We start from the raw sequence: 23,527 nt of genomic DNA on the forward strand, positions 1-23,527 counted from the left end.
GGCATGCAAGGTGCATCATATTCCTATTACAATCCCAATCAAAATGCACCCCTGCCCCCTTGGTGTTCTCCTGCTCACCCTTCATGGTCCACACCTTCTCCTTGGTCTTATGCACCTCAGTATCCTCCCCAACCTGCCAATCAACCATTTCAGCCATATGCTTCTCCACATCCTCAGTGGAATACCCCATCACAAGGTTGGAGGCCTCAATTCAACCAACCTCCTACTTTACTACCTCCACCTCCATCTCAACCACAACTAATTCATCCTGCTCCACCCAAGCAACCTCAGATGCCTGCTCAACCAAATCTGAACCCAAACAACAAACAGGCACAACAGGTCTATAGTGGAGAGACATCTTACCCTGCCTATGTTGTGGAAATTCAAGAAATCAACCTCAGGTTTGGAAGAGTGCTCCCAGATAACCAACCTCCATCTCCACTTGAGGAGCTTGAAGAGGAAAAGGAAGAGAGTGTTCCTAAAGCCAATCCACCTCTTTTTCTTGAAAGATTGATCCATCCCAATCAGCACACCCCAGAAGAGATTGAACTTCTAGGAGAACTGAAAAACTTGTGTGTTAAAATCCCACTCCTCCAAGCCATCAAGGATGTCCCCATCTACAACAAGCTAATCAAGGAGAAATGCTTCAAACATCCTAGGAGGAGAAAGAAAGACACCCCTACCATTAATGTCATTGGTCAGTTGTCTGACCTAATGTTAGGGAGAGTGATTTTCCCAAAGTATCTAGACCCTGGAAGTCCTGTGGTAGATGTGCACATTGATGGCATCATTGTCCCTCACACCTTGATTGATCTTGGGGTTGCCATCAATGTGATGACTAAGGAGACCATGCTCAAACTAAATCTCCAAGGATCCTTAAGAAAGACCACAACAATATTGCAACTTGCAAACAAGTCCACAGTAGCTCCTGAGGGAGTTGTTGAGGATGTAATGGTCTCTATTGATTCCTGGGAGTATCCTACTGACTTCTTAGTTCTCCAGCCCAAGACCAAATTCAATGGTTATCCTCTCATCCTTGGAAGACCATGGCTAGCCACTACTAATGCTTACATAAGTTGCAGAGCTGGGAACATGACCATTAAGAATGGGCACTTGACCAAACAATTCGTCTTGTACCCTGCTGCTCAGCCATCCCTAGAACATGACTTACCCTTATGGTTAGAAGAGGAGGAGGAAGATGAAGTATATCATAACATCCTATCCAATTTGTACCCTAGATGCTAGGCAACTTGATGAAGATGACCTCATTGATCAAATCCTCCATAACCAGCCCCCCAACACAATGCCTCTTGATGAGCTGGTGAAGGAATCTGAAGATAACCCTTGGACTGATTTGTGCTTAGTGGACCCTAGTGCTGCGCATGTCAAAATGATAGAATTTGGTCCATCTAAGACTTTGAAGATCAACCCCTCTCAGCTAACCAAGAAGAGAAGTTGTGTAACATGTTGAGAGAACACTTAGATGCCTTTGCCTAGAGCTATAAGGAAATGAAGAGAGTGCATCCTTTGATGTGTACTCACTACATCTACAATCCACACATATAGGAATAGCCAAAAGCGAACGCCGACACGAAGATCTGAGATGTCTTCCCGGGCAGGCATCATTGTCAGACGGGAAACACACCCGATCCCATACCGACCTCGATATGTGAAATCGTCTTACGCTATATCAAGGAAGGTTGCAAACTAGTGTGCCAACCTTAGAGGAGAATGAACCCAGCCCTCAAAGACATAGTCAAAGAAGAATTGCAGAAGTTGTTGGATGTAGGGTTCATTTACCCCATCTCAGATAGTGAGTGGGTGTCCCCTCTAGTTTTGGTCCCAAAGAAGAATGGAAAGTGGAGGATCTGTGTGGATTACAGAGAGCTGAACAAAGCCACTAAAAAGACCATTTTCCTCTACCTTTCATTGATCAAGTCTTGGATGGTCTTGCAAGGAAGAAGTTCTTCTCTTTCCTGGATGGATTCAGTGGTTATAATCAAATCTAGATCAGCCCAGAGGACCAAGATAAAACCACCTTCACTTGTCCTTGGGGTACCTTTGCTTATAGGGTCCTTCCTTTTGGATTATGTAATGCCCCTGCCACTTTTCAAAGGGCGGTTCTGAGCATCTTTGCTGAGCTAGTCCATGACTCTGTAGAAATCTGTACGGATGATTTCACTCCCTATTGGTGTGACTTCCTGGAGGCTCTCTCTAACTTGGGGAAAGTGCTAAAGAAGTCCATTGAAATGAACCTATCACTCAGTCCCGAGAAGTGTGAATTCTTGATGAATACAGGGATTGTTTTGGATCATTTAATATCCCAGAAAGGAATACAAGTGGACCCAAATAAATTGCCATCATAAAAAAGGTACCTATATTCCTCAAAAGCATACGGATGTCAGGAGTTTCTTGGGCTTAGCTGGATATTATAGGAGGTTTATCAAGGACTTCAGCAAAGTAGCCTCACCATTGTTTGGACTGCTAGCCAAGGACTCTGAATTTTGCTGGTCAGATAGTTGCCAAGAGGCCTTAGAAATCTTGAAGGACAAGTTGACCACTGCACCCATACTTAGAGGCCCAAATTAGGCTCTCCTTTTCCACATCCATGTTGATGCATCTGACAAAGTTGTAGGAGCAACTCTAGGCCAGATAGATGACAAGTTGCCTTATGCCATTTACTTCATTAGCAAAAATTTGTCTAAGGCTAAACTGAATTACATTGTGACTGAGAAGGAACTCCTAGCTATTGTCCATTCCTTGAATAAATTTAGACACTACATCACTAGTTATCAAACCTTTGTGCATGCTGCTATCAAGTACTTAATGAACAAACCTAATGTGAATGCTAGAATTATTAGATGGTTGCTTTTATTGCAGCAATTTGATTTAACCATCATTGATAAGCCAGGTAAAGAAAATGTAGTTGCAGATTTTTTGTCTAGACTTGCTTTGCCTGCAGGTGAGGAAGGGATGGTTGATGATCAGCTTCTAGATGAGCATTTATTTGTTATTTTAGTTCTCTCTCCATGGTTTGCTGACATAGCAAACTACCTAGTTGCTGCAAAGTTCCCTCCAAATCTATCATCCAGGGAGAAGAGCAAGATTGTAAGGAAGAGCGCCCCATTCACTTGGATTGGGGGTAATCTCTTCAAACTGGGCCTAGATCAAATCTTGAGAAGGTGTGTCAAAGAAGAGGAGGTCTTTGACATCCTCTTATCCTGTCATGATGGGCCTTGTGGAGGTCACTTTGCTGCCAAGAGGACAGCTTTCAAGGTACTGCATGCTGGCTACTACTGGCCCACTCTCCACCAAGATGCAAAAAGATACACCAGTCGATGCCAAAGGATGGGGAAACCTACTCCCAAGGATGAAATGTCCTTGCAACCTCAGGTGGCTTTAGAGCCATTTAACAAGTGGAGCATGGATCTCATTAGGCCAATTGATCCACCATCAACACAGAAGAGGTACATAATTGTATGCACTGATTATTTGACAAAGTGGGCTGAGACCAAGGCTATCAAGGTAGCAACAGAGGAGAAAGTGGCTGAGTTCTTAAGGGAGAATGTATTCTACAAATTTGGGTACCCTAGAGAACTAGTCACTGATCAGGGAGCTCAATTCACATCACATCTGATTGAAAAATTGTTAAGGCGACATGGGATAAAGGACAAAAAATCTATTGCCTACCATCCTCGGGCCAATGGACAAGTAGAGGTCACCAACAGAGCATTAGAAGGCATCCTCACCAAGGTTGTGAGTAGAAGCAGAAGAGATTGGGCTGATAGACTAGTGGAGGCCACTTGGGCCTATAATACAACCTGGAAGACAACCATTGGTTTCACCCCTTATGACTTGGTCTATGGAAAGAAGGCTCTGCTCTCCATTGAGTTTGAGTACAACACCTTGAGAATGGCAGCACAGTTGGATTTGGATGTTACAAAGGCACAGTAGGAAAGGTTGCTCCAGTTGAATGGTCTGGATGAATTCAGGATGCAAGCCCTCCTACACATTGAAGTTATCCAAGTATAAAGGAAGGTTTGGCATGACAAGAACATCAAGGACAAGGTTTTTCAGGAAGGGGATTGGGCTCTGCTATATAACTCTAGTTTCAAGGACTTCAAAGGCAAATTAACGACAAGGTGGTTAGGCCCATACCTGATAGAGAAGTGCCATGATAATGGAGTTGTTCAAATTAGGACCATTGATGAGGAAGGTATTCCCTTGCTTGTCAATGGATACAGATTGAAGGCTTACAAAAGAACTCTATCCAGGGAAGAGTTCACCAGCACCATTAGCAAGGAGGTAAATGTGATTGGAAGTATCTTAGCTTCCAAGTCATAGCATTCTTGAAAATTGTTTTTATTTGTGAAAAAAAACAACAATAACAACAACAATAAGAGGCCTGGATGAAAACCTCCATGATGCATCTGAGGCCAACTCTTGAGTTGAAGACCTCCTTAAGGAAGTCCAAGAGCGAAAAAAAAAATAATAATAATAATAAAAATAAAAAAAGAGAGAAAAAAGAAAAATAAAAGATCCCTGGGTGAAAACCTCCCTTGAGGCGCCCCGGGCAAGCAGACAGGTTTAAAAACTCTCTTGAAGCCGCCTGTGTGTCCCCCGAATAAGAAGAAAACAAAAAACAAAAAGAATTCCATGATAGGGAACTCCAACCTGTCCATTAATAAATTATGTCATTTTGCAAGTTTTTGAAGACAGTGGCAAATGCAGAGCTATAGGGCCAGCATGCTCAAGTTTCATTCCATTTCTCCCTCCATCCAGGTCAACCATGTCCCTACCAATCATATCCATTGTCAGGCCTCAAAAACCAGTTGTTTTAGCATTTTCTAGTTTGCTATAGGGGATGTCCTAAAATGCTACAAGAAAGAGGACCCGATGAAAAAATCATCACGCATGCATGTTCTAGGTTGATTAGGGACCCTACACTTCATCAAACCACTCACCCATCATCCATGCATCCCTAATTCAAATCACCATACCCATGCCTAGCTTTGTCTCATTCAAAAAATAAAATATAGGAAAATTTCAAAAACATAATAAAATAAAATAAAAAAACAGAGGAGATGTCCTCAATTGCCACAGCCCTCCAACCCTACACTACTTCCCATCATCCTCCAACCCTACACTACTTCCCAGCATCCCTCTGAAGAAAAAAAGGGACAAAAGGAGCTGCTATAGGATCTCTAGTAGCAGCTTGTGCCACTACTGCAACCAGCCTGAAACTCAGTTTGTCTACCCAACCAGAGTGAGGAGGAGTACCATCATCCATGGATACCTTGTTCTTCCTAGCAAGATTCCACAACAGCAGTAGCAGCAAAGAGATATCAAGCACCTGCACACATGAACAGAACAAATAGTCAGCCATACAGGAGCAAAAAGAAATACACAGAAAAAGAGCAAGGAGGCACTTCCCTGAGCAGCAGCACAGAAGTCAAATACTCCAACATGCACCAATCAGCAAAAGGTAGGCACAGGTATGGTAACTTACTCAGCTCTTCCCTAGGTACGATATGATGAAAAATGTGTAAATGTCGAAGAAAGGTCTTTTTTATAAGTTGGAGGTGGCTAGTTAACTTGGCCACCCTCAGCTCGTGATCAAAAAGTGATCTTTCAATCAGCATGCCACGTAAGGATGTCACATCAGTGAGAATCAATTAAAAGGGTGGTTGAATCAGTTAACAGGGAGTGGGTGATGATTACGAGGAGCAAGTGAATGATCACCAATGGTGGGCCAACGGTCCAAATTAGGAAAACTTGTACCACTGCCAGCCAGCACAGCGCTCCGAGCCTTGACCTTAAATAGCATAAAACCCCAAACTTTCATGCATTTTTCGCTCATTTCGAAATCAAGGAGATAGGGACCAGTTTGGGAAGTCATCACAAATTTTAAACCCTGCTCTGGAAACCCTACAGGGGGCAGCTACAGGAAGCACAGAGAGCTACAGGAAGCTACAAGAAACACTGAAATTCCACAGGAATTCTGCAAGGGTGTGCCTAAGGTCAACTCGATCCTCAATTGTCATAATCCCAAGAATTACAGTGAGAAGTGATCTATCTCTCTTTTGTCCATGGTTTGCATCACTAATACACTCTAAACTGTCTTAGTAATTACAGTAAGCATGTGTATTAAAAAGAGATTGGGGCTTAAAAAAAAATGGCTATAAGGAGTTGTAGTAATTGCAATCATCACTAAAATTTTAGCTCTCAGCTATCCTGAAATTCATACTAAAGCTATCCTAGAAAAGCTCATGCACTTAGTTGAAACCAGAAAAGAAAATGGGAGGGGGATTCAATAGGAGAGAGCCCACAAATACATCAAGAATTCACCTTCATCCCCCTGTGGTAGACATTTTCAAGAGGCATCACTGGTTAGGCTTCTTTGAATTGCACAAGGGATATGAGTTTGCCATGGCACTAAACCCTCAAACAAGAACAAGTGCTACCACTGTGGTGAGAGGGTTATCCATTACCATCAATCCTGAGGTGATCAGCAGAGTGACAACACTTCCTCTAGGGGTCCAATGGAGAAAGGAAGACAAGGCCAGCAATACCCTTGCTAAGAAAAATTTCTTCACCAATGATGAGAGACCAATTGAAGACAAAAATGGAGTCAGAAGGGAGAGTCTTCCCTATCCCTGGGATGAGGTAGCCTACCACATCCTTAAATTCATTTCTTGTGAAGGGAGACTGAGTGTAGTCTATGGCTACCAGTTCAGGTTGCTCCATGAATTGAGATTTCGAACCAGGTTTCCCATAGCCCAAAGACTAAGTGTGCCCTATTTTCTCCTACAATCAATCATAGACATGAGCCAAAAGGTGAAAGAGGGAAAGCAACAACAGTTAGCACACCATGGTCTCATCAAGCTAATAGTAGAGGATGCTTTGAGTAGATCAAGAGCCCCTGTCCTCTGGTTCACATTCAGAGATATGGACAGAGAAGCCTTCCTTGAGACCCAAGTCCTTGCACTTGGTGAGAACCTAGCCTCAAGTGTTGAAGAAGAGGAAGGAAGAAGAGGAAAGAAAGAATTGGGAAGAGATAGAGAAAAATGCAGGGTTCTATCCTCAGGAAGAGACACCATCCACAGAAGCTTGGGATGTCAAAGAGACCACCAAGGCTATGAAGGATATGGATATAGATGACTAGGTTGCTAAGAGGATGAGCAACAGTTTCAGTAGGGATGATGATGAGGCTCATCAATAGGTCAACTATTTGGGTCACAATGCCACTCTCCAGCTTATTAAATTGTCTTTTCTCGCATTTATTTACAGATTTTATTATATTTTGCTTAGTGAGAAGAGTAAAAGTAAGTTACTATGTCCTAAGGCCTAATGTGTGTTATATGCAGGAAATTGGAGCAATTTTGAGTTGACTTGAGTGCAGGGACTCGAAGTAGGCAAGCAAGAGAGATTCTAAGAAGTGGTCTCCCTCCTTAACTCCTCAAATCAGTCGAAGATTCTCCCCCTCTATCTCATCAGCTCGATGTCACTAGCAGCCAAGCAAGCCGAGTTCATTGGCAACCAAGCTAGTGTCAGTCAAGGAAAAGTTATTCTTGAGTTAGGGAGCCAAGTATCCCTATTTTCTAGGGAGTTGTTGGTAGCTCCAATTTTGTATAAATAAGCAAGCTAAGGGACTCATTAGGATTCGAAGTATTATTGTAGCGAAGAGGCCATTAAGCTGAAGCACATTTGACTGTTATTGTTATGATGTATTTGACATTTTTATGATAATGAGAAATTATGTTTTGATCCAGCACTGAGTTGACTCAGAGGGCTGAAGCTCTTGGGTTAGGGCCCAATCCTAGCAGCAAAAGTTCCTCTCTTTTGTATCTGTATTCTTAGCTTAGGATGTTGAATAATTGCTGAAGTTTATTTCTGTTTTTTGTTTAGCTTTGAAAGTTGATCAAGTTAGTGCTTATCCATGCTTTCATTAGCTTAAAGAGTAGATTAGTGTTGCAGTCTAGTGAAGGAAAATATACCAGAAAAGCTTGTGACAATGACCCCTATCCCATCTCCCTTATGGGATCATGATTAGGGGACCCCACTCTCATAGCCCAAAAACAGAGTTTGTCTTTTGTTCATTGCCTAGATTAAGTCTCATTCTTAGCTAGATAACTATTTATGATTCCTTGGAAATATTTGCAGTTGTTATTCTGCTTCTTAAGGTTGTTGTAGCTTAGAAGGTAGTCCATTTCACAGATCTAGTCCTTAACAATAGTTAGATCAGATTTTCTAAATTCAACTCATCTTTTCCATGTTGACATGCAATAATTTGTAAATGCAAAGAGAGACAGGTTTTATTGCAGGGATTGTTGATCTGCAGGAAGGGACTCCTCCAACCAACTCCACCTAGGTCTTCTCCACCTTTTGTTGATGCATACCAACCCATATTCTGAACCTCTGTTTTCCAGCCACCATGAGCAAGTTGTCTTAGGCAAATCTGGCCTTCTTGGAGTGTTGGGCTTGGCCTTGGGTGATGTTCACCTTCCCTACACCTTCCACAACTGTCATGCACCTTTCCAACACTTCATCCCACCATTCTTTTCCTCCAAAACCTCTCAGCCAACTTCTTGTAGCAGTTCAGGACATCCTGTAGCAAACCTATAGCAGCCTGTTTTGACCCTGTTTTGACCTGCAATGATAGCCTAGCCCAATTTAGGAGTAGGTTAACCCCTCAGCTTGGACTCCATGACCAGAAGTGCCACCTAGACCAATCCCTTCACTCCTTTCCTTCCTGCAAGATCAGATAGGATTAGCTCTTTTATTTCTAAGTTTAGCAATTAGAACTTCATCTATTCTGCAAGTGTGAATGAGATAGTTAATGCATGCATGTTTGACTTATGAAATGATAGAGTAAGCTTCCATTTTCAAGCAACCCTGATAGCTAGGTGATCAAGTACAAGATTAAGGTAGTTTCCCTTCTGTAGGTGATTTGTGTCATTTCATAGCATTTACAAGTCGGCAACTTTCATTTCCTGGTTTTACAAGCATTTACCTTCTCTGCACTAGAAATAGTTTTACATTCCACTGCCAGTGGTTAGACTCCCTTTAGTTCATTAAAGGAATATTCTGGAACCTTAATGGTCGAGTGCCCCAGTTGAGAAGTGACATGAGAAGAATGGTGCATCTGCGGTGTATATAGCACTGTCACCTCCAAGTTTGTATGAAACCTCAGGTTGATAAAGTAAAGTCGGTGGCCCTAGGAGTTGCGCAGTCTTGTTGCAATATTGAGGCTCACCTATCATGTCAAAGTTCTAAAGCACCATCAATCATCCAAGCCAATATGCTCACTAAGTCAAGCCAACAAACCAAATCTTGTCAAACCTTTGCAATTGTTATCAAATATTGTCATATACTAGCTTCAAATCAAAATGACACATTGATATGCATATTTCGGTCACCTAAAAATACAATTTTAGTCAACACATTCACATTCTCTATAGTAAGTCAAACATTTAAACTTCCCTACTCATAGAAATTTCTGTTGTCTGCTCCATATCTGTAGGATTGTCATAGTCCTGGTGCATTCCTGATTTTATGCATAAAGTTTCTGTTTTGTGACCTACAGGCATAACCGCACCCATAGGTTTTCTTCCGTGCGGTTGGAGGCCTATAACTACACTCTGAAACCCTCTTCTGTGTAGTTGGGGATTAAACTAAGAGAAACCCTCTCTTCTCAAACCAGAACTTGCTACAGACTAACAACCTCTGATATTTGTCTATTTATGTCAAAAATCTTACTTAAAGAATATTCGTATACATATAATGCAAATGATAATAGGTGTAGGGATCTTATGGAGAGTTTCTCCCTCTAAATGGGAAGTCAATTCAATCATCATCATTCAAGTCATCAACATGTCTATCATAATGCTATCATGCATCAACAAAAATATTAGATCATAAAATCAAACTATATCAGGGTCTAAAACATATATCCATCATGGTCATAACATGTTAGAATCAGCTACTTCATCATCACATAAGAACATCACATCAAATTTTCATCAAGAGTTAGAATCATATGATTAGGGCAGCTAACTGGTGTATCATCATACTTCAATGATTATAATCAATACGTCACTTCTTTATCATTAACCATCAAGTCAAGGCATCCAATTTTACCATATTGTCAAAGTTACTAAGCCAAGGTCAACAAGGAGATCTTGAGCAATAATCATATTGTTACATTTTTATCATCAAGGTTACCATGCTTGTTACAAGCATTATCAAGCTATAATATATAAGAATCAATGTGCTAGCCTTCTTTATGAAATCCATCATTTCTAAAATGAAAAATGCTTGCCAAATATCAAGTATACCAATATATCAAAAAATCAATGTTTCTAAGTAGTTTTACCATGACTCAATACCAAGTGCACCATCTCATCATAAGTACCATGAATCAAACTTACTTTCATATGCATGCATGAGCCATTTGTGAAGGTGATATTCTCATCATACCTTAGGGCTTACCTTGCCATCCAATATTGCAGTTGAATAATACATCATATATACCTTGTAGTATTTAGATACATGTGCACCTTGACATTGGCAGCTAGAGCACTTTGTCAACTTTTCATCAAGTGCCTCTTTTCCTTTTCCAACGCTAGCTCTTCTCTTCTTGCATTAGCCATATTTTCCTGCACCTCAGATGATCCTCAAGAAGGATCCACTTATCACATCTCATCAAGAGGTTAGAAGTATCCAAATACTCACATATACATGCAGGAAGTATAAGTAATAATCAAATCAATAAATCTTAAACAAAAGTAAAGACATAAAGAAGTAACATGAATCGAAAAGTACTTATCTTCAATGAGAGGTGATCATCTCCTTCTTGAACCAGCCTTCAAGAGTCATGACTATCACAAATGCTAGAACATCTTCACACTGATCATGCTAGGGTTTCTAGATTGCATATCTCAAATCTTTGTCATAATCTAGGGTTTCTTCCAAACCTTAACCTCATAATATCCATCAAACCCTAACAGTCAAATTGCCTAGGGTTTCCTTCAAACCCTAGCATTCTTTTAGGTCTCCACCATCTTGTCTTGCTTCCAACAAAGGTGTCTTCATAGGGGTGATCTTCAATGACTTTTCTTCAGCCCAGCTCTGATACCATGTTAATTTTCTTTAGGGCTATATTGTTCTTTGCTTTGATAATTGCATTCATCATTTACATATAGAATTCACCCCATAGCATCATAACATTATTCAGATTTACAACATTATTCAACAGCATATGCAATTATATAGAAAGAACAACATCATCATCAATGCAGCGGAACATAAAGGAACAATAGAAGAAAAGCATTCACACATAGAGACACCAAGATTGGTTGGAGACCAGGGCAAAACCCACTACGGGGAAAACCCTTTCAAATTCTTCTTCTTATTAGATTGTCATTAAATGATTCAGCAAAAGAGAGTACAATGATCCATATCTTCATCCATACAACTATCCAACAAAAATCAACTAAACAACATCATGAGATGAACCCAATAATGTCAATAATCAAAACCCTGATTCAGAAGCTTACGATCAATTGTCACTGTTTGCAGTCTACTGTCGAACTTTGCGATCAACTGGCAAAATCTTCAGTTGACTGTAAAATTCAACCCTTAGATCCCAACCACAAGGATGACGTGATGTGTGGGCGGCTAAAAGGCTTCAGCCGCACGCATGAACCTACAGTTATAGACAAAAATTGCCTGTTACAAGCCTGTGGTTGTGACCCAAAACCCTAGACACATGTGCGTGCTTCGAACCCTGCAATTTTAGATCTGTGCGAGCCAATCTCCGCGAACTGCCTCGGACCTGTGCAAGCCAAAACCAAAGAAAAGAATGGAAGAATGCTTCATGATCATGTGCAAATGAGGTTGAGGTCACTTGTATTTATAGACTTCCAAGGGTGTTTGATTTGCTTTAGGGCCGACCTGATCAAATGTGCACATGTGGGCTTTAAATCAAAAATACACTTTCCCTTTTCCAAAATGAGCACTTCAATAGTGAAAATTGGTCCTCTTGAAAAGAGGAATCTCATCACTAAGCTGCCAAATTAACACTTTTGACTTAAATTTTGTCTTTGCATGTCGAGTATGGACCATGATTTGCCACCTTTTGCCCCCATGTGCCAATTTGCGTGTGTTTTGAGTCTTGACTACTTCCAAAAATTGTCTTATGGAGAAAAGGACCTACCATCTTTATCCAATGTTTTGTTTAAGGCTAGTAGGCCACGTAACAAGGATTCCAATGAGTTATCACTTGCCCAATTTGACCCTAGGATGTTACCTCTAGGTCTCCTTAAACCTAACCACTTTTGTGTTGGAAATGACATCAATTTTTACTTGCATGCGTAATGCCCTACTTGATTGATGGACTCTGACATCTGGGTTTTGTCTAGCCAATTTTGTAGATGATTTGTGACGTAAAGATTGTCTCTTTATGAAAATATTTGACCCTATTTTGCCACCTAGAAACCCCACGTCACTGGACCACCCTTCACTACCCTTATTTTACTGATGCCTTCATTTTTTGCAACAAATTCCACATTGCATGTCTATAATTTATTTTGAGCAATCTAAGACCAGGTTACCTTTTTTCCTTCCAAGACCAAATGCATTGGGAAATGTGCATTGACATGAACTGTTGAAAAATGTGAGACTACCATGTTGAGAATTGCCTAATGAATACTACACTAAAGCCAAGGATGCATACAGACTCTATGACACATGACCATGTCGTAAGACATAGGTGCGCATGACATGGGTTGGACTAGTTCCTACTACTGCGGTCACCCTTACATAACCAGATGCTCCCATAAACCATGAGTTCCAAGGTGATCTACTGCAAGTCCTCCAATCCTATACAAGACAAAATGAGCTAAGAGCGAGAACCAACGAGACAGAGCATTGCCGACCATGATAGACATAGGGAATCTTAATATAAAGACTCGCATGGCCTACAAGGCTTTAACTTGCACCCTTGGGCTTATAGTGGTGTTATGTAAAGTGAAAAAAAGATATGTATGTACCATTGTTGAAATGAGGGGTAACAGGCCAAATTGATAAGATTCAAGCACAACCCAAGTAATAAAACAAGTTGAAAATGTGTAAGTTAAGCTCAAGATAGTGAAATATTTTTGTTCGTTATAATTTTTTAATGCTTGAATTCGAAAATAATTTTTTGAATTTTTATGTTTTTATATTTTATAAAACATAAATTTTAAAAAAGGTTTTGGATTTTTAAATAGGTAGAGGTGAGGTGAGGTTTACCTTAACCTTACAAATTACCTCTTTCGGTGTTGAATTACGATAACAGCCCCTTATAAATTGGCCTTATATTTTGGACTAAGATGTGAGTTTGGAGTCGAAAAGATTAGCCTCCCTCACTTTAGCCTAAAATGATGTATTGGTGTCCAAATTAAACTAAGATTGGTTTCCTCTTGGAATACCACGGGCCAATGGATCAATTATGATATTAGGAGAGATCTTGAAACCCCCCATAAGAGTTAGTCCAACAATCAGATTTTGAAAGCCCTAACCCAACATAGAGAAAGTGAGGATTAGCGCCCTAGCCTTCCTCTTCCACATGACTATGTATCCCCTCAATGGATTGATCCACGAGTTTTGTGTGACTTGGAAAAACCTGAAAAATCTTATGAAAAGCATTTTTTAACAATGACTAAGAAGAAAGAGAAAAGAAGAACCAATCCACAAGACAAGTTGTTTGCACCAAAAGATGTTCTTATTATGGCATGATGATCTGAATGAGGCTCTAGCCTTACATAATTTTATTTCTAATGGCTAGTTTGAAACCCTCTCCCAAAAAGATTGATTTGACTTGTCATCCAATGCCTGAAGACTAAGTCTTTACAACAAGGAATTAATTTTTCACATGAGAAAATGCCCTTATGAGGGGTTCAACTTGCCCTTTTAGGCCAAATGGCTAGCATAGAACGCTTGCTTTTGCTTGGAAGAGGCTCGATCTAGCTTGCTTTGACTTGATTTGGCTGAAAGGAAGTTTCTTTGCTTGGATAAGAGGCCCACTCAAACTTCAACAACTATGTTTTTTCCACTGGAGATCCAACATTCCCTTGGAGTCCCTTTTTACATCTTCAATGTTAGGCCCAACGGCTAGATTTCAGCAGTCAACTTGGTCCATTTGCTTAACTTGTAAGGCTTTTTTTCCCTTTTGTTTGAAAACCTGACTTCATTGAGTAAATTGACCTTTTTCTTTATTGACTTAGCCCCAACGGCTAGTTTAACCACTTAAAAGCCCCTTCAAAGCTCACACATGTTGACCAACCTCACAAAAAGAGAGTCAATATGCTAAATCTCCAATGCCTTGCATTTTTTGAGGATTTTAAAACATGGGTTAGCTTGGAATAATTTTCTAAATGAATTTTGATGTAAGACATGCCCCATTCCACAACTATAGACCTCAATATGACCAGATAAGCCCACATGTGCCACAAAAGAGGGCACAATTGCCTTTGACAAGGGATATATCCTCGATGCCTTCACATTTTTACAAAATTTCCACATGGTATGGCAAGTACATATTATGCTGAGCAATTTGAGACTTTGTTGCCTTTTGACCCTCGGGATCCTGTGCATTGGGATCCCTGAACTGCCTCAGGAAAGTTAAAATGTTGCGAACTGTGAGACTGCCATGCTGAGAATTGTAAAATGACAATGCAGCAAGGCCAAAGAATGCAGACAAACTCTATGTCACATGACCATGTGGAAATGACATAGATATGCTTAAGACGTGGGTTGTACTAGCCCTACATAGTGCGATTACCCCTACAAAACCAGTAGCTCCTCTAAACCACATGTCCAGGTAGGTCCATCCTAAGCCCTCCAATCCTATACAGGATAAAAGGACCTAAAAATGGAATCTAATAGGACCAGGCATGGCCGACTATAATAGACCTAGGATACCATAACACATAACATCACATTGCCTACAAGTCTTTGACTCGCATTCTTTGGGCTTACAATGGTGTTACCAAATGAAAAAATTGCATATAGGTACCCCTGCTAAAAGAGGGGCAACAGGGCCATCTAGACAGACTGGGTGAAAAATAGAAGTCAAACCCTACAACATATTTGTTGTATGAATAATGCTCTAATAGCAATTGAAATGAACCAAAGATGGGGCAAGGTGAACCAAAGATGCGGCAAGGTGAGGAGATTTTAAAAGAGATCCTAATATCATAATATGTGAAGGAGGACACAAGGAACATGCTCAAGAAAACACAACATGGTATTTCATAAGTGTGGGCATGTGGCCCTGTAGGTACACTTGAAGAGAAAATGTGCTTGCTTGCAAGAATAGATGGCCTTTTACAGATGAAGGCCTTTTTTAGAGAGAGGACACCTTACATGACCAACAAAGGAATCTCTAGGGGAGTTACAAATTACAAGTAACATCTGACATTACACTGCACTAAATGGTCTGGATCACATTCATACAAAGTGCAGACAATTTCCTCTGAAGGAGAAAATGATAAGCATTGCAGGTGTTGACTGTTCATCAAGTGTTGTAAATCTGAGTTTCATCCTTAGAGCTTTTGTCTTGTTTGTTCTCTTTAGTGGATTCTAGTTTTAGCAGAGTCCAACACTTGGTGGAATATAATTCCCTTACAGGTGTCACTCCTCTAGAGATTCCTGTGTCAATTACATGAGGTGTCTGTCTAAGATTTGCTTTCATCAATAAAAGGCCCTCTATTCTTGCAAACAAGAGTACATTTTCTCTAAAGTGTGCCTATAGGCCCTTAAATAACGACATATCATGTTGTGTTTCTGTTTAGATTTCCTCACCTTGCTCCATCTTTAGTCCATATCAAAAACGAAATGTAGAGCAAATAGACAAAGTTCATTGAGATAAATTCCATCGAAAAGGCAGGGATAGAAATAGCTTCAACAAGCAAAAAATTGGCAATAGCAGTTTGGATGGCAGATGGAAGAAGACATCAATGTACCCTTGGTCATAGCTTCCAACATTTAAGTAATTTCAACAATGGAAATCCTCAACATGTAAATGCATCAAGCCTAGTGAAAGTGAAACAGGTGAAATACTAAACACACAAATATACAATATTTTAGTTGGAGGCTACAATAGTGAGGAAAGAATGGAAATGCTATGCTGTGATAATAAGGCACAATGCTTTGATAACAGCGAAAAAGTTCTTGATACCAGTCCTATAACAAACAACAAAACTCAGAAGGCCACAAGGCCTTAAATTTAATTATTTGATGAAATGCCAAAGGTGTATTGATTCATGGGTGAGGTCGATGCAGTTTCAAGCCATTCACCAGTGTTCCATTCCAGCTGCAGTCTACCCTACCCAATGGCATGAGTTCAAATGGGGCAACTCCAGGTTTAAATCCTGGGCAATTTGGCAGAACATATATGATATACGGTACCCCTCATACCTAGTTTCTAAAACATTACCAAGGTATGTTCAAACAAATACTCACAATGCATGTTCAAACCAATACTCACAATGCATGTTCAAACAAATACTCACATGAGATGTGACAGGCTAAAGAATAGCAGCAATATTAGAACAACTAAATCCTCCAACTACACTGAATCTATCCACCAGGGTGCTCGAACTTCGAGGCATTGAGTATTATATATGCAATCCCCAGGCCTCAAATGCTGCTGAAATGTTCTTTTCCTTGGTTTAAAAATGCTGTGGAGTTATCAATGTAGCTAAACTATAGGGAGTCGAACTAATTAAATCTACTCTACAGACATAATTTGAGGACTCTGTAGGTCAAGTCATCCAAGACACAGACTGTCCCTTGGCTCTCCAGGCTGAGCTCCTCAGAAAAAATCTCACATTTGCAGGGGAGTAGTCATACTCCTGAAAGTACATCACATTTGCATAAATTAAAACCCACTGCTGAAAGTAAATCACACCATTCAAAGAAAGAAAGCTATGCAACAGAAAGTAAGAAATCTATTTATTGCACGCTTAATTTAATTAGCACAAGTTTAAATACTGTCATATAATAGAAAAAGTAATTTATTAAATCATTCGAGGTTACTAAATCATGTAAATATGTTAAGAATAACATAGTTGTATATGTACCAATTATAGTTCCGTGAAGTAAACCATAAGACAATGGCGTAACTGACAGCTCAAGCTGCTCCTTTAGAAACAGAAAAACATGACCAGCAAGCTCATCGGTGTCCCCATCCAATCCACTGAATGAAAATATATTCTTACTGACATACAAAGCTGTATATCTCCTGAAACGGAGATGCACGTGTCAATATATTTTCACAAGATAATTATGCAAGAGTGTCTAAGAAGGTGAATTCATAAACCACAAGAATGCCCTACATTATCACCTGATTACTTTTGAATATATGTATTAAAGCAAATAAAATCATGAAAATACAATTCTCAATCTTTTCCTTTAGTGACAACAGATGATGGTAAATAGATCAGTATGACACCTAAGACCACTGCAAGGCAATCATTTAAATCCATTTGTTCTGATATGTAAATTTCAGAAACCTAAAAAACACACCAAAATATGACATTAAGAAAAAGTTCATCAGGTAAACATAAATATCTTTTGTATTTATTATTTAGGCATTCAAATTGTCATATTGAGCAGAAGGATATGCTGGAAAAACCCTCTGACAATCATCCCTAAATGCCTGCATATTTACTATTCGAAAACAACTGCAGTTTATTGCTACAGATGCACACTACAGGCTAATATTAATTATTTCTATTTTGCCTCTAGATCCGCACAATGCAATTATGCACTTCATCCAAAGAGTGTACAAAGCTTTTACACTTAATATAAGAGTTCAGATACCATTGTAGTAAGATAAGTTGGTTAGGGGTAGAAAGCAAAACCTCAAAAGTAGGCTAAGACAGCTGCAGTAAGTGCAATGAGTAAAAAAGCTTTTGTATCAATCTTAAGCAAGAGCTTCAGGCTTAATCACCAGCTGCTTATAAATCACCTTGCAAATTTTTCCATTCTATCGTAGAGTACTAGATAGTAAACAGATGCACTTTTCTGACAAAAAAGGGCAAAGATGAACTAAAAACATGAATGTTGTGAATCTCCTCCCTCTGCAAACTGAGGTATGAACTTCTGTGACTAAATATCAAGTATGCATAAGCTTAATTACCACAGATATGTGGTTTATTATTTCCTTCAAACCCACACTTACTGGTGTTAATGGATACGTATATATATAAAATGGAAAAATATCCACAATAGCATATAGAGTCTAAACTCTAGACACATATAGCCAGTTAAAATACCCTTTCTCTATATTTACTCTTTGAGAAATTTTAATTTAAATCCCTACAATGGATGATCCCATCTGCTATTTATGTAGTCTTGTTACACATTTCATACTACATTGGTTACTACAGGCCAGAGTTCTTCGAAAGATGAACACAAGAATGCAATGAAAGTTTCTAAGCTTGACAGCAATAGCAAAACAGGGACATAAGTATTTTATACAATACTCAACTACAAAATGAGGCAAAAAGAAAATCTCACCGTTTGCTTGAGCCTCGTCCAATTGGTCCTGGCCATCGCTTTTTCATGTCCACCGAAGGCCATCTCTTACTTAGTGCAACTTGCCACAAGGATTCACCCCGAAATAAATCAGCACAGCGCTTCTGGACACATGATGCAGCAGCCCAATCAGAGGTAGGCAACCTCACAAACACTTCAATAAGAAGATGATCAGGAAGCCTATCAAAACCACTCTCTTCAACTTCAGTACTCATGAATTCCTCTAGCCTTGCTGAATTTCTCAAGGAACTGGCTTCAGGTGTTTTAACGTTAAATATCTTTTCATCACAGCAGTCTGTGGGGATCTTATTCCTAGTTGAAACTGAAGAACAACTGTCATTAATCATACTATCACTAGCAGTTTCCATCATATCCACCTTCAACTGCTTTTCAATAAATCAAACAACCCTTATCTTGTACATAAATGATATGGCCCTATTACCTCTAGACAATTAGCACTGCAACTTATTCAACCCTGTCACCATTCAAAGAAGCTCAGCTCCCACAAACCAAAATTTATCTCCCCTTACTCAAAGTTATTTATGTAGGATGTGTGCTTAAATTGCAACTTCAAACTTATACTTTTTCAATTATTTTCCAGTACTTTCTCAAGCAATTGAACATAGTTTTTTGGATAACCTTTACAAGGATGCCTCAATTTAGCATGACAGATGTTTGTATTGTCTTGACTGTCTTCTACTTCGTTCCAGGTACAAGTGCATACTATTGCCTACTTAAATAATCAAACACTTCAATATTGCTACCAAAACAGTTCTCCCCTCTTAAACCAACTTAAAACTCCAAGTATGATGAGACTTCCTACATCACCACAGACCACCAAACACAATTTTTCATTAAAGTATCTCAAAAATGTAAAGCAGAGACGGAAAAAACTCAATTGAATCCAAACCAAAAGATTATTGACAATTAATGATGCAGTGTGCCTATCAATTTCAACCTTGCTACAGAGATGTAAAGATAAAAAATAATAATCTCAGACACATCAATGGCAAGCTACCATTGCCAAGTCTAAACTCAAATTTCAAGGGTGCCAAAAATGAGCATATTGAATTCAGTGGATATTACCAGGTTCCTCAGATTCTGTAGCATAATTACAATGTACCAGGTTTACTTTGCTTTTATAAAATCCAAAAAGTAATAATAATGGTAACCATTATTGTAACTTCTCTATTGTTATTGTAACTATTTTACCAGAATTGGGTAACCATTATTGCAACTTCTCTATTATCGTTATAACTATTTGACCAGACTAGGATCACTCTACCCTGAATATTACAGAAAAAAAATAAATGCAGAGAATAGGTGCATATGAAACAAATTTACATCATCAACTTCCACTGTTAGCTCAAATTCATATTCTACATATCTTCTAGATTGTTTATATAATGGCTAATTTATTCTTCGAGAAAACATTTTGATGGGCCAAGGGTGAAACACTTGAATGATGTTATTGTCACCATACAGATAGATGGTAAAGCTCAAAATCAGTGATGTGCAATTCCTATGGAAAGGTGTCGGGCCAAGAGGTAACTCCTCAAATGAGATTATATTATTCATTTAGGCTGTTCATACTTATATACATGAGGGAGTGACTGTTGAATTTCATCTCCCGATGACTCTCCATTTTCTCTTATTATTTATTTACACTATTTACAGTTGTTCACCCAATCCCTATGATTAGGTGTCAACATTCCCCCCCTTAATCTGAAGGGATGTTGGTAAGTCCAAGCATCGTTCTGAATCTTTCAAGCTTTTCTCTTCCAAGCGCTTTGGTGAAGATGTCTACAATCTGCTCATTAATGGAACAATGGCGAAGATGGATTGTTTTGGCCTCAACGTGATGTCGAATCAGATGATATTTTGTATTGATGTGCTTCGTTCGATCATGGAACTTTGGGTCCTTGGCCAACTTTATTGCCAAGGTATTGTCAATCATGAGTGGAGTCGAATGTACTTGTTTTACCTGCAAATCTTCCAGAATTTTTCTGAGCCACACAATTTCTTTTGTTGCCTCAGCTGCTGCCACATATTTTGCCTCTTGTGGAATCTGCTGAAACTGATTGTTTGCGTGATCTCCAGGAGATAGCTCCTGATCCAAGACTCATAGCATAACCAGAAGTAGATACCCCAATTTCTTTGTCTCCATCAAAGTCTGAATCAGAGTATCCAATCAAGTTGAAGTCGCCCACCTGTGTATACTTGAGTAAATCTTGAGTTCCCTTCAAGTACTTTAGAACTCTTTGTGTAGCAGACCAATGTCCCTCACAAGGCTTTTGCATAAACCGGGAGACGATTCCAACAGCAAACGAAATGTTTGGTCTAGTAATAGTCAAGTAGTTGAGACTTCCTACAAGTTGTCTGTACTTTGTTGCATCCTCAAATTCTTTTCCTTCAATGGATGTGAGCTTTAAGTTTTGTTCCATTGGAGTAGTCAGAGGATTGCATTCAACCATGCCAAAACTATTCAACAAATCTCCAATGCACTTCTTTTGAGAAAGGAATATGGACTTCGGATGTTGAGTTACTTCAATACCAAGATAGTAATGAACATAGCCCAAATCAGTCATTTCAAAACCTTTCCTCAATTCCTTCTTTATGGATGCAATGTAGCTCTCATTGTTCCCTGTCATCAAAAGATCATCTACATATACCACAAGATATACAACTGTTTTGCCAACTTTCTTGACAAACAAAGTTGCATCATCAAGATCATAATGTTTGAAATTGAGTTTCAGAAGATGCTCAGTTAGTTTTTCATACCAGGCTCGCGGTGCTTGTTTGAGGCCATACAAGGATTTCACAAGTTTGCATACTTTATGTTTATGTCCTTTCACAGCAAATCCTTCAGGCTGGGACATAAAAACATTCTCTTTTAGATCTCCATTCAAGAAAGCAATTTTTACATCTATTTGATGGACTTTCCAACCGTTCTGAGCTGCTAGGGCAAAGAGTGTCCGAATGGTAGCCCATTTTATTGTGGGAGCAAAAGTCTCCTCATAATGGACCCCTTCCTTCTGTGCAAAACCTTTTGCCACAAGCCTGGCTTTGTGCTTGTCAAGTGAACCATCAGCTTTATACTTGTTCTTGTAGACCCACTTGCAGCCAATTGGTTTGGTTCCCAATGGAGGATCAACCAGCTTCCAAGTGTCATTCTTTATCAAGGCATCATACTCCTTTTGCATTGCTTCTTTCCATTCATCATGAGAAGCAGCTTCTTTGAAGGAAGTTGGTTCAAAATCTGTAGACAAATTCAATTCACAATCATAAGAAACATCCATATCAATAGGTGAATCACAGTCATCTACATCACCTCCATTTTGTCGGGAATTTCTAGTTTCCTGTCTTTCCAACTTCATCAGGATGAACACTTTCAAGTGTCTTTGTCAGCCACTTTGGGGGACCTTTCTGAGATGGTCCAGGCTGCTCAGTTGATTGAGTTGGGACTGAATCAAGATTGAGTCTCCCAATTCTGTCAATCACATCACTCAAAGTATCATCCGTTGTTGGAGTTTCATGCGGGGGAGAGAGTGCTTCAGAAGAAGATTCCATAGGTTGATCTAGTATAGGAATCCCCCCTTCAAGATGTGGAATCTGATTATCAAATTCTTGAAATGATTTTGCATTTGTGAATCTATCCAAGCGATCAAGTTGCCACTCAACAACATTGTCAGCTTTGGATGATTCAAGAAAGATTACATCTCTAGATACAACAAACTTTTTATTGACTTCATCATAGAGACGGTATGCTTTGGAGGTGTTTGAATACCCTAGGAAGATACACTTACGACTCCTTGCACCAAGTTTGTTTCTATGTACCTTTGGTATCAAGGCATAACATGTGGAACCAAAGACCCTGAGATGCTTTACCAAAGGAATGTGCCCATACCACATTTCATAAGGAGTCTTGTTTCTAATAGCATTAGATGGACATCTATTCTTTACATATACAGCACATAGAACTGCATCAGCCCAAAACATCAATTTTACATTCTTGAAAAACATCATGGAGCGCACCATATTTAAGATTGTCCTATTCATTCTTTTAGCTACTCCGTTCTGTTGGGGATTATAAGGCACAGTTGTTTGATGTTTGATCCCATGTTGGCGAAGATAGTTTTCAAATTCATTTGAAGTGTATTCTTTTCCATTATCGGTGCGAATAGAGCCAATATGAGATTGTGCATCATTTTCAATCCATGTATGAAAGTTCTCGAATGTTTTAAAAGCATCAGATTGTTCTTCAATAAATAAACCCAACACATTCTGGTGTAGTCATCAATAAATGGCATCATATATTTATTTCCATTTGCAGAAGAAACAGGCATTGGAGCACATAAATCTGAATGAATGAGTTCAAGTTTTCTATGTGCTTTGGAATGTGAATCATGAAAAGACCGTTTGCTATGCTTTCCTAGAATGCAAGCATCACATTGCTTAAGTTTCCTAGGAATTGTAGGCAAACCAGTAACACCATTTTTCTTCAACAAGCAGAGGTTGTCATAGTTTAAGTGTCCAAATCTAGCATGCCATAATAAACTTGATGGAAATGTACCTTCTTCATAATGAGAATTGTATGAGAAATTTTGTGCACGAGCAGAGGTACCCTGCAGCTTGAGAAGCCTTTCTTCTTCTATCCCCGTCATGACAAGTGAGTGGTTTGATGCTTTTCTCACCTCAACCTTGCCATCAAACATGTGAATGGAGTGTCCTTGCGGGTGGATATGGACCAAGGGCAGCAAGTTTCTCCTCAGTTGTGGGAGATATAAAACATGATGCAGAAGAAAGTCTAGAAGACCAGGCAATTTAAGCCTGATTGTGCCAAGTCCTGATGGCTTGAGTTTTGATTTGTCTGCAAAGTATACTGCTCCATCAACATTGTCAGTAAATTCTTCAAAAAAATCTCTTCTAAAGGTCATGTGGC

General features: G+C 39.4%; 1 protein-coding gene across 5 annotated transcripts in view; it reads right to left on the minus strand.

The window, feature by feature from the left end:
* Nucleotides 1-23,527, minus strand: part of LOC149178300 (uncharacterized) — an 84,418-nt gene that overhangs the window by 55,668 nt on the left and 5,223 nt on the right. For 3 of the 5 annotated variants that reach the window (XM_089420307.1, XM_089420306.1, XM_089420309.1), the window contains exons 2-3: nucleotides 18,568-19,404; nucleotides 17,127-17,287 (exon numbers count right to left, since the gene is read on the minus strand). In XM_089420307.1, the coding sequence (XP_089276433.1) occupies nucleotides 17,127-17,287; nucleotides 18,568-18,956 (550 nt within the window). In that variant the 5' untranslated portion in view covers nucleotides 18,957-19,404. The remainder of the gene's footprint in view (nucleotides 1-17,126; nucleotides 17,288-18,567; nucleotides 19,405-23,527) is intronic. The other 2 variants (XM_089420311.1, XM_089420310.1) reach the window with 1 other exon arrangement.

Source organism: Pinus tabuliformis, chromosome 4_1, assembly GCF_031772625.1.
Source record: "Pinus tabuliformis cultivar Carrire ecotype Pingquan chromosome 4_1, CPIR1, whole genome shotgun sequence".
Lineage (NCBI taxonomy): Eukaryota > Viridiplantae > Streptophyta > Pinopsida > Pinales > Pinaceae > Pinus > Pinus tabuliformis.